Source organism: Seriola dumerili, unplaced genomic scaffold, assembly GCF_002260705.1.
Source record: "Seriola dumerili isolate Sdu_G_001 unplaced genomic scaffold, Sdu_1.0 BDQW01000050.1, whole genome shotgun sequence".
Taxonomy (NCBI): Eukaryota; Metazoa; Chordata; class Actinopteri; order Carangiformes; family Carangidae; genus Seriola; species Seriola dumerili.
The window spans coordinates 3,884,395-3,903,258 of NW_019174305.1; the positions used below are offsets into that span (position 1 = coordinate 3,884,395).

The 18,864-nt window shown below is 39.8% G+C and overlaps 1 protein-coding gene across 1 annotated transcript in view; it reads right to left on the minus strand.

Moving 5' to 3' along the window:
- Positions 1-10,540: 10,540 nt before the first annotated feature.
- LOC111217982 (E3 ubiquitin-protein ligase NEURL1-like) overlaps positions 10,541-18,864 on the minus strand; it is a 59,841-nt gene continuing 51,517 nt past the window's right edge. Inside the window, exons 5-6 of the mRNA XM_022740057.1 lie at positions 11,812-11,961; positions 10,541-10,782 (exon numbers count right to left, since the gene is read on the minus strand). Coding sequence (XP_022595778.1) covers positions 10,541-10,782; positions 11,812-11,961 — 392 coding nt within the window. The remainder of the gene's footprint in view (positions 10,783-11,811; positions 11,962-18,864) is intronic.

Here is an 18,864-nt window from a genome sequence, read left to right on the forward strand (position 1 = left end):
TTTGGATAGTTTGTAGTTAAACTCCACCTTAAAAGAATAGTTCAGTATTCTGGGAAATGACTTTATTCGATTTTTTGCTGAGAATTAAACAGTTCAATGTTTGATGTGGAAAATATTTCTGAATATTTAATGAAGGAGATGGAGTAGATGTAAATTTTTAGAATTTTAAACCACTAAATTGAACATTTTTGTTGAGAAACCTATTTGGCACAAAGTATTAATGAAAGTATTTTCTTATGTCATGTCTGATCTTCTGGTAAATATGGAACTAATGCCCAGAGAAAGGTGGCTTACCTTAGCATTAAGAATAGAAGCAGGGGGAAACAGCTAGCCTGGTGCTGTCGAAGTCTAAAAGATCTGCCTAGCAACACATCTCTCTCAACAAAGCTCACTTATTAACAAGTTGTGGTTTGACAGGGAGTTGATGGAAAGACTCCAGACGTCACTGCATTTTGTTGAGAAATAGTCCCACAGATAACTCCCTGTCAAACCACAACATGTCATTTTAACAGGTTTTGTATAGATTAAACAAACACAATGTAATGTGTTCATTAGTGAACAGATTCTTTTACACTTTGGACAGAGCCAGGCTAGCTGTTTCCACCCCGTTAGCTTAGCATAAAGTTTATTCTAAACTTAGCTAAAAAATCTCCTGACCGTAGCTTCATATTTTCCATACTGACGTGAGTGTGGTATCAATCTTCTCAAGTAACTCTCGACAACAAAACGAATAAACACATTTCCCAGAATCATATATTATTTATAATAATATATTTCCTATTTCAGTCATGGCCTACTGTTTCAGCCTGTCTCAGCTACACTGCTGTTAAACCTGCGTGCGTGCATCCACACAGCAGAGTGGAAATGGAATTGGCAGAGGTATTATTTTTTGCACATGCCAACACACACTCACGATGATGAGGAACCGTTCATGCCAGAGGAAATATATGAGTTTCCCAATATATTCCCTGAGGTCAGCCGGATGAGACAGCTCCGCTACGCCGACACCCTGTGTTATTCCTCGCTCTCTTTTTATTTTTACAAATGGACAGCACCTCTCAGGCGTGAAGCACCTTAAGCTCTGTACTCCCAGACACTAGCTGCTGCCATAGCATTTTCCTCTTGGCTACTCTTCCTTTCTGCTCTCCGGTTCTTTCTCTCTGCCCCTCACCACATATATCCATCTCTCTCCTTCCTTGACACAGCCGAGCAGTCTATTCCCAGTGAAGTGACTGAGGTACCTAGGAGGGTTTGGGTGGGGTGGGGTGGGGTGGTGTGGGGTGGTGTGTGTGGGGGGGGGGCATGTTTGCATATGTGTGTGTTGGTGTGTTATTGCATGACGAGATGGACCGTTTGCAGGTGTGCTCAGGAGAAGTGAAGTTAGAGGTCATGGAGGAGATTTGCGAGAGCAGGATGCAGGGAGACAGAAGATGGATCAAATAGTAGATTCTAGGAGACGAGGTGAGAGCGAGGTGAGAGGAGCTCCGCGTTGATAGGAGGGAGATGAAAGACTAGTGGACGCTGCTTCCAATCTGAAACCTGAAAAATAATTCCCTCCAACAGGGAGCCCATTTTTATCAAACTTCTTTGCCGACCTTTGTAAAAAAAAAACCTTGTACCTAATGAGCTCTCAGCTTCTAAACCTTGGCTGTGAAACCTCATTTCTCCAAACAATGTTTTAATTGCAGCGCTTGAAGTTTTTGAAGCTGCTTCGCAAGAAACTGCAAGTCAATGAGAGACAAATGAGTTCACACTACATCAGCTTCTCTCGGCCTCGCTGTCCGTCCATAGAAAAAACTTTAGAACTGATCCTATGTCTGGTTTTAGCTTTTTTTTTTTTACTGTCAGTGTCTTCAGATCTTATGTAGCCCTGAGGATGTGAGAGTTGAGCTGGGTGTTGGAAAAAGTTTTTTGCAGTAAGATAAAAAAAAAAAATGGCTTCAAATGGTGGATTTTTTTTTGCCTTATTCCTTTGTGTTTTTGTTGAGAAAATAATTGAATGTTGTAAAAGTGCAACAAAGGATTTTAGATGTTTCTTCACATCTAATGAAACAAGGTTTAATTCATAATGGAAAGAAATAGAAAACAGTCAACAGCACCCAGCTTTAGAATGAAGTGATTGCTGAGTTAATAAAAGCAGTTGTTTGATAGAGGGAGGGGTAGGTTTGACAGGAAAGTTTTAGTAAGTGTGTGGGAGCTGGTGGGAGGTATTTAGGGGGATGATTTTGTAGGTTTTTTAATTATCTAGTTTTTGTTTGCGTGCAAGAGAAGAAAGAAAAGAACAAGCAAAGCTGCAGGGCTTTTCTCAAAGAGTTGGGGTAAAAAAAAAAAAAAAAAAAAAAAAACTAAAAAAAAAAAAACTCCAGGCCTGTGAATAAGGGAACGCTGATTATTTATGTCACTCTGAAAACTTCCTCACAGAATTGCAGTTGTTTGACGCGCCAGCAGGCATCAGCAGGAGCTGTCTCCGAGCTCCAGAGAAGAGGCTGTGTCGAGGAATGAGACACGCCGCTGTGTCTCTGTGGTACTTTCCTTTGTCTCTGTTTGAATCCCCGTTTCTAATTAGCACAACAGTGTGTCTTAATTAACCTCAGCCAGTCAGACGATATTCCAGTGCTAACAGCTTCCTAATCAGGAACACTGCGGCTGCTGCTATCCTGCATGGGAGCCTCTGGTGCCAGTCGGAGCTCAGCCATATTTTTGTGGTGGAGGCAAGCTGTCAGAAGTGATTGATGCTGAGTGACAGCTGAGGTAGATTCATGGGAAGGTGGAGCCTGTTTTTAGCCTCGATGTTGCATTCATAGAATAGAATTTGTCACCATTCTGCTGTGGAAAGCATTGTGCCAAAAAAAAAACTTGGAGGCCCGATGCCATCAAGCTCTTGATCTGTAAGTTCTGATAAACAACAGTCCGTTACCAGCACGTCAACCACACTAACAAACACAATAACAACTACAGGCCTTGAGTTGGACCAAAGGAGGTGCTATTCTTTTATTTTCCGGATTCTTTCTGTTTCTTATTACCATTGTTGTTATGCAAATTGTGTTTGACTCTTGCAAACTCCTTGTTTTCAAAGGATATGCCATGAGAAGGCTAAGGAGGCTTTATACAACTGTAAATGTCAGCGAATCATCCAATGATGACTCATCTGGCCATCAAATCAGACACAATGACAAGGCCACACACTGATCTGCTCAAAACACCATCATACTGTACACAAGTGCACTAGCACGAGGTAAAATGAAAGAAAATGGAGTCCAAATTCCTTTCTAATTGGAGACGTTCTGCACATGTGCATTCCTTTTGAAAACAGGGCATTTTCTTATCTACCGTCTCATTTTGACAAGTCTTGTTCCTTTTTTTGTATCTTGTACATGTTTACATTGTATCTCCCATTGCCCAAAAGAGAAACAATATTAAATGTATTATCTTTGTTGTTTTACAACGGCTCCTTTTGCATTTGTTTCTCACATCCAGTCACATGAGCTGCCGCAGATAAAGAGCAACAAACCCCCCCTTCCTGCTTGTGATATATCTAGATAATATGTGACAGTAATATTACAGATTGAGACATTTATCTTTATTCACCTTATTGTGCGGGCCAGATAAAGTGAGTTTAGATGTGGAGGAGCAGAACAATGCAGCTGGTTATATATAGCAAGGCTTGAGTTATGGGAGAAAAGTGTGAGGAGGTTGAGGGCGATGAATGAAGACGAACGAGCTCTCGGGGCCCCAGTTCCCCACTAAAGAGGAGAGACAAGAATTTTTGCTCTCCTGTATCCAAACGTGTGTGGAGAGATTTATCACTTGTGTCTGAAGTTGTGTGAAATATATGCTTACACTTCTGTACTAAAGAAGCACCACAAATCTTCACGTCTTAAAGGAGAATGTTGCTTTTCAGTTGGTTTCAGCAGGTCAGGCTATCATTCATGCTTTTCTGAGACAGCTATCTGAAATATGGAAATAAGAAAAAACATTTTATAAAAAGTTCCCAGTCCCCTCTCTGCATATTTAATAACTGCTAACTGTAAGCTATTTCACAATTTAACAAGCTAAACAACTAAATGTGTTGCATTTTTTTTAAATACTCACTATTTAAAGCACTGTTAACATGCTAACATCAACTCTCCTAGCTAGTTAGTTAATTAGCTTAGCACTGTCTCCACAAACTCCTGTGAACATAGAACTAGTTCTGTAGCTGATAAATGTTCTAGTTTCTAACTTTGTCTGTTGTTTGGTGCTGAGCAGGTAGAGTACAGTAGGTTTATTAGAGTTTTGCTGAAAACAGTTGTCTGGTGCTGGAAACAAGGTCGATGAGATGTTGCGACAGAAGCTAAACGGTGAAGTTTAAGGCCCTAAAACAATGTGCTAAAACAGGGCAAAATGTCTCATAAAGTTGGGGGGGAACTACAGAGGTGTCTGATACTTTTCTCTGTGTTAGTCACTTCAAGCAACACCTTTCATTTTACCCAATGTTGATGTAAAAATATGGCTAAGTGCAGCTTTAATCAGCTGGATGTTGTAAAAACTAAATATTTAAAGTCAGGAAATTACAGTTGAGTATTCAACTTCAGTAACAAAAAACATCTCAGTCAAGGTGACTTACTAACTTTTTCTTTCTTAGCAGATGATTTATGAGATCACTCATCACATGACCTAAATACATTATAAAACTCTGGTCACATGATAATAGGTTGTCATATACTGGGGAAAATTTTTGTGACCCCTTTTTCTCTTCAAATATGGTCTTTGATCTCATTTAATGTGTGTTTATAACTGAGCAAACTGTGTCTGCAAATAAAGACAGTAAGATGCGGTTCAAAGTTCCATAACAACACCTTTTCACGGGTCCATCATTTCATGATAATGTTCCACAAAGTTTCCCACAAAGACCAATGTAATTTGATGCTAATTTTTAATGAAGAAGTCATTTTGTTTTAAGCACCGCTCCATTTAAACCTGAGTAAACATTTTTAATTAGTAACTTAATTCTAGAATTAATTAATTGGAAATCTACCAATTGAAAACTGTTTTTATTTTTTATAATTAGCACCAAATTACATAGATAGAAACTTCTTGGAAATTAATAAAATTACAGCATTTTTTGTTAGTTTTTGTATTGTGTCAAATGGGTGAATAGAAAGAAAGAAATTCTTCACAGGCTGCACGTAGACGTAGTGGACCATAACAGTACATCTCCACTAGATGGCTGTCTTGAACCGGTCACCAGCCCCCTAACAGACAGCATCAGTGTTGACATGGCCGACATTTTCATATGAATAGACCTGCACATTACAAACTCAATATGTACAGTGACACTAAGTCTTGAAATGAAATTTTATTATGATTGGCCCTTTTACTTATTTTATACAGCATAACTAATAATATTGGATGTTAACACTGAAGGATGATGATCTCTCACACAGTTATGACTGCTCGGTTGAACAGTGATAAGTATTATATACACTTGTCTGGATTATTCTTTTCATGAGATTATTACTCATTTTATTCATATTCCTCATTCAGTTCTTTTATCTGGAGATGTTGTAAATCAGTCTATTGCAGACACAGATAGGCAGATGGCTACCATCTGCTATTGAAGAGACATCTGGAAGAGGTGCCTCATGAATATATAGTGCAATCCTTTTAGTAGGAGCACATTTACAACTTGAGTTTTTATGTCGGGTGCAAGTATTTCCACTGATCTCCTACCTGTCACTGTGAAGCCCCCCAGCAGCTGTGGTTGAGAGGCAGAGGCCGTGGCACATGATGTAACAGAGCCCCCAGATGACTTAGCATTGTGTTTCATCCGCACCTCAGAGGGCACGGCTGGCGTACACAAACACCACAGCAGCTCAATTTAGGAAAAAAGAAAATACATAGAACCTAACGTGATTGCTGTAGTTAACAATATACAACTACACAATACTATATATACTAAGTGATCAGACAGATAGAGAGCCCTGTACACTGTTCTGCAATGTTCTGTTCTATTCTGTTGAACTCGACAGTTCACTATTGCTATGGAAACATGAAAGCCAACATGGATGTGAAGTCCTCAAGTGCTCAGAATAACTTGAACATTTTCAACTCCATGACAACTACGCAAACTTCACCTGCTGATGAAGACTATGATAAAAACTGAAATCTTCCCCAAAAAAAGTTACTAATTGGACCTTGAGTGTTGATTGCTTCGTTATTTCTATTTTTTTGACACTTATATTTTTTTGACACCGACAAAAGCATCACAACCACTAACTTTAAAATTCTGCCAATCTTAAAAAAGAAGAAAAAAAAAGAAGAGAGGTGAAAAGACTTAAGAGATGTTTTTTTTTTGTCTCACCTGTTCTGAAGTGCAAAATCTGCAAGGAAAGATGTGATAGCTGGAGCAGTTGGCCAAATAAGGGATAGTACACAAACAGTATTTGTATAAATGTCTTTGTTTGTGTGAAGTAGTAGAATATGCAGGAAAAATATGCTCTACAGAAAAAGAAATGCTACTTTTACTCAACACTTGCACTGAAATGTCTATTTTTCAATCAGGGACTCACACAACACCTCGGCTGCATAGAGCCGATGAGCTTTATCAGTCTGCATGTTGATCATCCCGAAGATCGTTTGGTAGAGATTACTACCTGTATATACTTGTTTGTTTTTTTCTGTTCTGTCGCAGTGACTGAAACTTCAAATTGATGGCCATTTAAAGATGCACTGATTAGTTGTTGTTCCAGCTGGAATCTTGTTAAGTATGAGAGTGGCTAATGACCACTTGTGTGACTGGCAATTTCCAATGAGTCACTGCAGAGGCTGTGTTGGTGATGTCAGGATTTAAAAACAAAACTTTCTGTTAAAGCTGCACCAACCCACATTTTTATATTATCAAATAATTTGAAAGGTGTCCCTCATAGTGACAAACCTCATTGTGACAAACCTGTATGTAGCTGGTTTGCCACAACATATATATGGGGATACTACGTTAATGTTATCATTTTAACACTGTGTTGAATGCTCAATATTTTCAAAATCCATCTCTTTAAGTCATAAACTATATCTCAGCCTGTTATAATTTGAACTAGCCATAATCTGTTAGCTGTTTGCTAACATGTTAGCCATAACAACTTTATTAGGTGACAGTTTGTCAGTCTTGTGTTTACAGCTTGTTAGCTGAAAAGATAATTTAATGCAGCTTTAAGATACACAACCTGCAAATGTGTCTCTCGCATTCCAGAAAATGTGTTTGTTTTTTTTAAATAAGTATTTTATTCTCTTTCCCTGAAAGAGAATTTTGTTCAGCCATGTGTAATGTGCAAATGTTATTTCTATTATGTGGTAAACAACTTTTGCTCAAACACATCTGGAAAGTTTATTAACCACAATCATCCGACTCACACTGAACAGAGCTCACAAACAATCACTTGTTGTTTCAAATGAAAAAGACAGAAAATAAAGGATTACAGAGTAGATCAGCTTCTGTGTCACAACAACGGCCAAACTGAGCTCTATATCATACTTCTATCCACTGGTTCTTGTCTACATGAACACTGTAACAGTGTTCCACTCGGATGCTTGTCTACTGTTGGTCCCGATGTTCACGCTGGGTGAACAGACAACTCATGCATGACAAAAAGTACTAAGATCTCCAGAAAGAACCTCTAAATGTGCTGCTGCTGTGCGATTGGCCAGACACAGAGGATTCGCAACAGTTTAGTGGCAATGAAATGAAGAAGAAAGCAAACACACACACACACACACACACACACACACAAACACACAAGAAAAACAGGTTTAGAGGAATAAGTCCACACATCTGTGATGGACAAATAAATAATACATTACAGGATCAGCGACATTCAAGGAGCCTGTGGAGTTTTCTGGATGCAAACACAAGATAACAAAAAATTAATGGCATAGCAGCCTTGATTAAAAGAAGTGCATAAAATAATTTACAGATGAAAACCTCCATCCAAAGCCAAATGGGTACTTAGCTTGGTATGAACTATGATTTGTGTTTAGCAAATGATGTTGTCCAAAAATTACTGAATGTAAATGTTAAAAAAGAGCCCCAAAATAAATACAGAGCTTTGCACAAGGGAATTACATTTATACAATGTATTTTTAAAAAATTAATCAATTTTTTTTCCATTTGGTCAGAGTGTCTGCACAAAATAAAAACATGCCACGGTTGAATCTCAGAGAGCAACGCTGGCTTAAACATTTACAAGATTACAATCAGCAGCTTTATAAAGTGACATTTATCATAACCATACAGTGATGGCTTTCAGACTATATAATCATACGAGCTATAAATACAGAAGTGGGTAGTAGGGCTTCCTAACATGGGCTTACACACAAGAAGATAAATTACAAAAAAGAACACCTGAAATTCAGGGATTGTAATAAAACCAAGAGTTTATATCTTGCACCGCAAAGCAATGAGGTTTTGATTGTGCACTGCAATATCTCTTATTGCTGAAAGGTACAAGAAACCCCCTATATTCTCTCTATTAGAAAACAAGAGGAAATTTAGATTCTCATGGTTTTGGATAAACAAGAAAAAAAACAAAAAACAAATCTTAAAACCGTGATTAGCAACCCAAACAAACTTAAAAAAAAGAAATGAAAAAAAAGAAAAAAAAAACACAAACGAAACTTTTTTTTTTGTTTTTTTTGTTCAATTCAAACACACTGATAAAAATCATTTATTTCTCTAATTACATAAGTTAACATTCAAAATGTGAATTAACACTTTCAAGCAGTAGCGTAATCAAACTGTAATGTGGGAGGAGGGATGTGTGAAACATTACTGCCAGTGTTGGCCCCAGAAAGGACAGCTGGCAAATACCATAGCAGCAAAGGTTTGAGCCCCATTGGTAGATTATCAAAAAAAAAAAAAGAAGTATGATGTCATTTAAAAAAAAACAAAAAAAAAAAACAAAAAAACGGCCTCTCAGCTCCGAGTGGTATCTTGTAATAAGCTATGGCTTACTGCTGAGTTTTAGTATTTACAGGTGAAATTTGAAGGGGATGTATCAGGACATATTATACTGGAATTAATGGATAGGAATCATACAAATACTCAAAATATGAGCTTCAATGGAACTGATTTCTGTATAGGATCTCCGCTGCTGGTGAAAGTCCTGTCACAAAGATTTTATATATTTTAAGTTAAATATTGGAAATGTCATGGTTTTATATTACAAAAATAGTTTTTAAATTTGTGTGCTTTTCTCCTCTGAGTGAACGTTTTGTGGCAGTTTGTGCCACACAACTTAGTTATTTGGTAATTTGTCAGGGGTTTGGGAAAACGGCAGAAAACACAGAGTGTGATACATCTGCATGTAGCAAATGAAACTTCTGTGTGTTAAGGCAGGAGGCTGTGTTGTATGCGTGGTGGCTTCTGATACCATGGCAACAATCCTTTGACTTCATGTATTGTTATGGGAGCTATTTTTGAGGATTTGTCAATTCGGGATGCACGCTCACAGTGTATTAGGCATGGTTTTAGGTAGGAGTTTGGGGAAATATTCACATCTTAAAAAAAATTAACATTGGCCCTGAGGAGAATCCAAATTACTGTTTTTTTTTCCCACTTCCTGTTTCCTTTCAAGAATTCTATACTGCTTAGAATGATGGACACAGGTCTGTAGATTGTTTAAACAGATGAATGTCTTTCTATTTCTGTCAGTAACGGGGCATTTCTGAGAGGACGATTCTGATTTCAGTGCAACATACCACATTGCAGAGCAAGCAGCTAGCTAGCACAACAATATAGCAACCACTGACGTTTGCAATAGAACTACCATAAAGGTAACATTAGATTATACGAGTACAAGAGGTGTTACAATCCTACTTAATATACTCAGCACCGCTTTGCATCTCTAAATACATCACTCACTGATAATCACTACGACGATTACAGAAATCCATCACTTCATCATTACAATGCCAAACCGACTTCTCATTTCCAATGCCCAGTAACACACAGACACAAGTTGTGCCATACTGAGCTGATTACCTGCTGTGCTTTTTTATTGACTGGTTAAGTCAGAAATATCCATCAGGTTGACAACATATTTCAGAGCTTCAGTCATCCTCTGAAAGAGCTATTATTGAGACATTCAGTCCCAAAAAGACTCATTTGCTTCGGTGCAAATGGGCGTTCGTCCCTAATTCTTGCAACATGGCTCAACATATGAGAGAATTTTGGAATTGGTTCAGTTTTTCCTTTCTCTTTCAAAGTGTTCCAAGTTCCCAGGAGAGAGCAAACACTTCTGGCAAGAATAAAGTTTTTAGTGGAACCCCCTGCCACTTCAAGTGCCTCCTCCGCAGGGAGGCTGTGACAACGACTCTAAAGTGAAAGAGACCTTCCCAACAAAGTGGTACTGGCTTCGGAAAAGGTCACGAACGTAAACCAACCAGCAATAATTGTATGAAAATACCAAATCAAAGTACCAGAGTTCATATTCACTGACATTTCTTTCCCTGACTCTGGGATTTTGCTGTTGTAAGGGAGGCCGTCCGTCCGTTTGCCGTTGTCCCCTTACGTGCTGCGGTAGGTCTTGATGATGTCTTTGATCTGTCTTCTACAAATGGGACAGCAGGCGTTGGACATCTTCTTGAGTTTGACACCACAAGTGTAGCACAGACACATGTGCCCACAGGCGTAGATGACCGTGTCCACCATGTTCTCGTAACAGATAGAGCACTCATCGGACCAAGGCCCACGGCCTGATGGGAACGTAGGAGACTTGGGGAGGCTGACTGGTGAGTTCGGGGTCGTACCTGTGGCAAAACAGGAACGAAATGTTAGATCAGGAAAGATGGGGAAAGGAAAGTGACAATTTTAACCAGCTTAATGAAAATGGAATGTAAATTGTGCTGTGACAGTGTATGTTTAACATTGGTATATTAGTAGTATTAGTATATATAAGTAAATTGTTATATTGTGCCTGTTGATGGCTGTTTTTGATGATTGTAAAATTTTGAAATAACATTGAATTTATTATTTAATGTTTAAAAGTACAGAATAACTGCACCACACAAAGCAACACAATGACAGGCGCTCCAAGATTACAGGTGAAGGGAATGACAGAGCTGGTAAAACCTTCATGGACTGTTTGACCAATGGGGCAGCCCACCAGGATTTGTCCCAGTGCCAGTGGCCCAATGGCTGTGGCTGTTGTTGTTCTAATGATGCTACAGAGAACGGGGTGCTAACCGGCTGTGCTTCATTGACCCCCGAGCCTCGGGGGTCGACAAATCGTTTTAACCAACAGATGTCGCCGGTCTTATATCTAGGTTTCCAACTGAGCCGCCCCAAATTTCCTGATGCTTAGGCCCGGCGGCGGGTCAACTAAGGCCCAGCGTGGCTGCCAGGCTCGGAATACACTGGTGGAAATGCTGCTAAATACCTCCCTCCATCCAACAAGAAATTAGATATCATGAAAACAACATCCAGCCGAATAAATGAAGTGAATCTAAATTGCTATTCAGTCTGATTATCAGGCTAAAAAAAAAAAAAACAACCGTGTGTAGGAGGTTTTGTATCAGATTCATTTCCTGCAGTCTCAAAGGAGAGCCACAGTGCATCAGGCCCATTTATATAACAGCGCTATGTGACATAACAGCACGTGCCGAACGTTTTCCTTGCTGCAGCTGCAGCAGCGGTGGGACCGCGAAGTGCTGGCTATTGTTCCTAACTACTGCAGGATGACATCTGCTCACTATCCCATAATGACTTCCATTCGGTCTCCTGTCGGGTGATTGATTCTCTTCCTCTGTAGTAGTAGCTCCCTATCTGCGTGTACCTACCCCCTGCTGAGCTGCAGTAAGCGGCAGAGCACAGGCCTCCGTTCAGGACCGGATCAGAGCTCCCGCTGCCCAGGGCACTGGGGGTGTGCGGGGAGGAGGAGGGCGAGCTGGGGTTCGATGTGGCCCGCGGGTCCCCGACATGAGTGGAACCTAGTTGGAGCAGATAAAAGCAGATGCATGTATAGAAAAGTTAGATGGCACTGGAATTACTTAATCACCAGTTACCTTCTAATATAGTAGAATTTGTGTCTGTGATGTCACTGGAGACTAATACTATCAACTTTAATGATCATCAATATACAGACAGACTCACATGGTGACAGTATAACATCCTCTAACACTATACTGCAAAGGGGACAGTAGCAAATGAGGAAGGAGTTATTAAAAAGTAAGAAGTGGCCTTTAATGGATACTGCATAGCATCAGATGCTTCTTTTAAACAGAGATCCTGCCACACTGCCATTAAGAAGACCCCCTCATGATGCCGGCTTTGCTTGTTTACACTGTATCCAACAAAGCCAGCAGAATGCAGCCCCAGTGAGTAATGTTTAGATAGCGTGCCAGCTTATTGCCGGAACAACAATGGCCCCAAATTTGTACCTTTTATACAGAACGGCAAAATAAAAGGTGCAACATTCCCACCATGAACAGGCTGTATACAAAGAGCTTAGAGATGAAACAGCACAAGATATTACAGGCCTTTCTCATTGAGGGCTTCTTTTTTTTTAATTCTTTTTTCTTTTGTTACTTTGGTCAACAGTAGCACAGACAATGAACTACAGCAGGATTTGGATTTTTTTTCACTTTCCAGGAATTACATTTATAGTCATAAAAGCAGAGAGTGAGCACTCCAATTTGTGAGAGCAGTCATTTTTTCCATGTGCACATATTCATCACTGAAGAGAGGAGCTCTTCCCCCTCCTATTTTTTTTAGGAAAGAGTATTTCAGAAGAGCGTAGGTGTCCTCGATTCTTTCCACATCCTATCTTTACACGGTGGTCAGGGAAACGGAAATGGGAATTGGAAGGACAAGTTTAGGGAACATGTGTTGAGATGCCAGCGATGCCTTGAAAGACAGGTCAGACTGTTAAAGGCTGACATGAAAAACTGGATTTAAAGTCATTAGTGTCACATAAGTTGAACATGTGACCTTACAGCTGCACTAATTAATACGTTTTTATATTAACAATGGATCAAACGACTGTATGTAATCATAAAAGTGTTGCTCGTAGTCAGCAGCTTTCATTTTAAGGTATATCAATATGTCAAACGAGCTATAGAATGAGACAATTTCATTTATATCGATATAGTTTGATCTTGTGTTGCATAATCGTCTGTAAAGCCGTGACGAGTCACTCTCTCTGCATGCAAACCCAGCCCCGCGAGCTCACAAGTTCTCCTGCAACACGGAGGGAGATACAGCGCAGGTCCACACTGCCAAAGATTACTGTGATTGTACTCTTTCCCACCCACGTAAATAAAATCATTTGCTTTTTAACTTAGGTAAATCTTACATTTCAAATTAAGTCATTTTTGGCTGCACACCTGTCTGATTTTCATGCGGTGCAGTAACTGAATGGGGGCCGAAGGTTCACAGCTAGTGTCTGTACTCTAGAGATTCATCTAGATTCATCCAGGCGGTTGAGAAATGTCAACTGGAAGATTCCTGGGATTTTTTTGTTGATGAGATTTTGAACTGGAGAGAAAACTGACTGTGTAAGCAGAAGAATAAATACATCTATTGGTATAATGTAAGAGGTTTAGTCATCTTGTCATCACAAATTGTCTCTTCACTCTTTATTATAGTCTCATTCATCCCTTTCATATTATAATATAGTTTGGGTGAGTACTTTTCCTACCACTCTCCACAAACGTCTGGTCCCCCAGAAACATTTTGTAAGGACTGAAACCTGATCAGAGTTTTCATGACATTCATATTTTTCAAATATGTTTTTACTTTAAAGATACATTCAATCGAAGAGAATATTCCTGAGCAGACTAACTTTAAAGCAAATTCACATCCATTCTTACCCAACTCCAATAAGATTTCAGGGTACCAAACAATGGAGCGGCTTCTCCCATCCAGCCCTCATAAAATGTAACAAAAAATGCTTAAAATACCACTTAACTGTTTTTCCCCATTTATTTTTTCAAGTATCATGTTGTATTTGTCTCACTCATACTGACATGTATTATTAGTATTGTTCAGGAGTCAACACAGGTGTATAAACCAATATCCCTCTTACAAACACATGCTCTTATTTTAATATTATGGTTGTTATTGTTCTTTTCATTATATATACATGATTTAAAATTGATGGTAAACTAATAGTAACAGTCATTACTTTTAGTCTTATGATTTCCTATATGTTCATTTTGTGTTCTCTAATATTGTGAAATTTTTAAATTTTAACACTACTTTTAACATTACCCACTGTGTTTTCTGCCTCGTCCTGCACTTTACATTGTTAAACTTTGTCATTTTCTGTGTATTTTGTATTGTTTTGTATTGTGCAAAAATAAAAAATCTCATAAACTCAAAAAACTAGGAAAACACAGACAAAGCTAATTAGTGCAGCTTCAAAATTTCAATTTCATCCAAAACGCAGTAATGGCACAGATATGCAATATTTAGTGTTTTATAAAATAAAATACCAAAGCTTTGCGAGTCGTTTCCTGAAGGCGAAGTCAAACTAATACTTACGGTATGTTCAGTCATTTAAAATAACTTTAATAGTTTACTATCACAAGTTCGGCAGAGACACCAAAATACCAAACAAATTAAGATGCAAATTAGCTGTCTTGCAGTGCAAGCATGTAACCATCCACCCATCAAATGTTTTGCTGCTTCTTAACGTAAATGCAGATTACTTTAATTACCTTCCCTGAAGCTTGCTGTCAAAAAAGTAGCACACTAACAACTGCTTCAGAAATAGCTGCTGCGTGCACATTAGATATTAAACAGTCCTATTTCAGGGGCTGCTTTTTTTTCTAGCATCACTCCGCTGTGGTGAATCTTACTGAGTTACATTTCATGGTGTGTTTATTCTCCAGCACAAATGACAGGAAAAAAAAAAAAAAAAGAAAAAAAAAGAAAAGTGTAGCTGGGGTCATCTGGTGTGGCAGAGTCAGCGTCAGCACTGACCAGTAACATCATGATGACAGCCCCACACTAATGATGTCCCAGCAGTCTGCCAGGCTGCAGCTCTCTGTTGCCATCTGCACCAGCAGTCTGATCAATCCATCTGATGCCCAGGGCCAACACACGGAGCCCTATGTCACTGTAGGGCCGAGCCTATAATGTGTTATTGGAAACTGCCCCGCTAATGCCAGGTCAAACACTGCACCAGTGTTTTTGTCACGGTGGATGAGCCTTCATGTCACGGCTGCTCACAGCTCTATATCGAGAACCCCTTTTGTTTGGGGGGGTTGCCCTGGTGCTCCAAAGCCCCGTGGCGCCTTGAAGTGTATATGTGTGTGTGTTCTGTAATGTATGTGCAGTGTGTAACATGATGTAACAGGTCACCGCGAGTGAATACGTTTTTAGCAGGGGAGGCCCCATTATTCTTATAGTATGTCTATGCGTGACATGGTCAACCCACAGTCTATGTATAGATACAACACCAGCTACATGTTTAGGTAAACGTTGGACACAAGATGGGGAAATCCCAAACTATCCTGAATACCTGTCAACACCAAACAATGCCTGAAGTGTTGTTTATGAAGAAAATGTATTCTCTGTGGTTTCGCCTGATTTTCCAAACCGCTGTGTTTGGAGGAGAAACCTGCAGTAAACACACCCACAGTGATGCCAGCAATGTCCAACTGTACAGGAAAACCAAACTCCTTTAGTTTAGCTGCGGTGGATGTTTACAATGAACAGTCTGCGTTGCAGTTCTAATACTAGCCTTCATTCTCTCGTCCAACGTTGCAAACTTGTTCCTCCTGTTGGGCCAGTGTTTAGTGACATCACCATCAACCAAAAATCTTGGCAATCACTTTGGTGAGTACGTACATGGGGTTCCTTTAAATACATAAGCTTCAAACAGTAGTATCTTACTAGTAATGCTGACATCATATATACACTGTTACTAACTCATATTAATGACATTGCTACTGTAAACCAGTACACATGCATTTTCAGTGATATGGTTCGGTTGTACGTATCTCTGTCTTGGCTGTGCACAGTTGCATCAGTCATATTTTATCACTTTTCTTTTCTCCTGTTTTTCCTGCATGTTATTTTACTTGTGTTACATTTTCCTTCCAACTAATAATTCAAAATTTTTGTCCTTATGTTATCTGTGTGTCTCTACCTCAGTCCAGTCCAGTCCGGTCCAGTCCGGTCCAGTCCAGTCCAGTCCGGTCTGTTTCAGTCCAGTCCAATGACCTTTTGTGGATCTTATCAGCCTTTTTGACTTGTGACCCCTTAAAATGAAGCAATGTCTTCTTGTATTCCTCATCACCGGTTGCATAAGTCTTCTAGTTTTGTCCATTTCAACCAAAGACTGACTTATTTACTTTGTTCCTCATTTTATTTCAAAGACTGCCTTGAATAAACATCCTGGGGCGGTTAAATTGTCAAGTTATTTATCAGAAAAAAACAAAGATTAGAGCAAAGTCTGGAAAGATAAGCCCAACTTTTATGAAGCATAGAAATGGAAATGTTTTTTTTCTGCCTCCCTCTCATATTAATCATCTTGTGACCCCTAATATTTAAAGTATTACCCTAATGTCCTAATACTGCTATAAACATGCACTGTAATAAGAAATAATAGCAGAAGGGCAGCAGAAAGGCTGAAACTCAAACCATGATCATCATGACTCAAGCTTGATCACACTGAGGCCCTGTAGCATGAATGCCCCCCCCCCCCTTCTTCCCTCTGTCCGTCTCTCCCTGTTAATCCCCTTGGCAGGCGGGCACCTCCCACCCAGGGCAGCTGAGGCAGAATCTGTGGTGCCCAGCCCTGATCCCGCCTGTTCACCACTAGATTAAACCGACCTGTGTGAACAGCTGTGAGAACTAGGCTGCAGCTCCGTGGCCCCTGCTATCTACTTCCACCCGTCCATCTAATCACCCAAGCATCTAGTCGTCTTTCGCACATACCCAGCATGTCTACGGAGAGAGCCTCTTCCTTCAAAGCATGGGAGCTATGCAGAGTATGTGACAAGGCAGATGGGCAGGGCAGGGGATGAGGGGCATGACGGAGGGCAAGGGTTGGGGGCAGGAGTATGTTTTTGTGTGCATGAGGATCCCCCTTAACAGCCTTCAGCCCTGTGTGAGTCACGGGTTTTGGTCACAGTTTCAACAACCTGAATGTGCAATCGAAACAAATAAAAGGGAAGAGAGAAAGGGCCTTAAAAAATGGTTTACATTAACATGTCCTTGGTTAAATGCCATCCTCAAACACAAACCATTTCAAAATGGGCGGTTGTTAATTTAATTACAGACCCTCTTGTTCTGGGGACTATCCCGACAAAAGTGCACTTAGGCTGTGTTTTTGTGTGTGTTTGTATTGGATGAGAGGAGAAGCAGCTCAGACAGATCGCAGTTTAAGATCATAGCCACTCTGCTGCATTAAAAGCTAATTGTCTCCTTTTGTGTGTGGTGGAGATATTATCATAAGAGACAAAAGAGCTGTTGAGGAGGGAGGACACAATCGTACATCCCTGAGCTGTTTATCTCTTCTTCAGGTAAAGTGAGGAGCGTGTGTGCTTCCATACATGTTTAACAATGTATATATAGGCTTCATATATGTGGTATACCTAAAAAGATGGAGGGGTGAAAAGAAAAAGTGCTTGAATGTTTAAAATGTAGCTCTGAAATTAATAAAAGATAATCAGGAACAACTTGTTTTTTATTCTGTACTTATGCTGCAGCAGCAGAAAATGCCAACCCCTTCTAAACCACTGCACTGATAATAATAAAAGCAGAATTATGATTAGCAAAAATCAACAACTGAAGCGTGAAAGATGGACCGTCTTTTCTGTAAGGCCTGCTGCTGTTTTCTAGGAGTGTGAAATTAATTAAACCTCAATGATTTAGCCAATATGCTACAAAAAAAATGAGTTCATCATTCAGTCATTACAGCTCGGAGGGAAAAACAGGCAGATCAGAAAGTTCCTTTCTTCCTCCGGGACACTTCTCAAAATCCTATTTTTGTCTCCCTCATGTTTTAGTTTTATTTAGTCACTAAAACCTCTCAGGCTACATAGAAGCAGTAGCTTATACCTGCAGCTTTAGATGCACCATCACTTACTCCCTAATATGTTATTTCCTACATATACTAACACAGGATACAGCATTCAATTATTTTTTTGTTTTCTATTTTCTTTGAACCCCCCCCCCCACACACACACACACACACACTCACAGGTCTGAACAGACAGACTCAGGGAAAGTTAAGTGGAGCATGCACATGAGAGAGAATAGGCAATTATTACTATATAGCACAGAGATACGATCATGTCATTGTATGCTACCCTTAATACTTATTGCAGATGACTAGTGCACCTGTCTGTGTGTGTGTGTGTGTGTGTGTGTGTGTGTGTGTGTGTGTGTGTGTGTGTGTGTGTCTGTGTGTGTGTGTGTGTGCGTGCATGTGGGCTTGTATGAATGATGTCAGCGTGTATGGTTGTGTGTCAGACACTGCAGCAGGAATACATGTGTGATAATTGGGGGAGCAGAAACAAAGAGAAGAGAAGAGCTGAGATGAGAGAAGATGAGAAGAGGAGGAGAGAGGAGCGTGGCAGCTGCAGTGTCTGAGGATGTGGGCGGTGAGACGCTTCACTTGAGCATGAGCGCGCTGACATTTTAATGGAATCCATAATACATGCAAAGTGGGTCACTGGATGGGTGTCCTACTTCCACGCCATGAAGCACAAGGTCCCCTCGATATCTCTCTTTCAAAGTTCAAGTGTCAGCTGGTCTCTTTTCTGTTGTTGCTTTTTCATATTATCACACTAATAAGAGATATTAGGACAATAGACAAAAATACTGTGGTGTCATGCAGTCTGTGAGTGGATGTATCACAGTGGGTTAAAGTGTAGGTG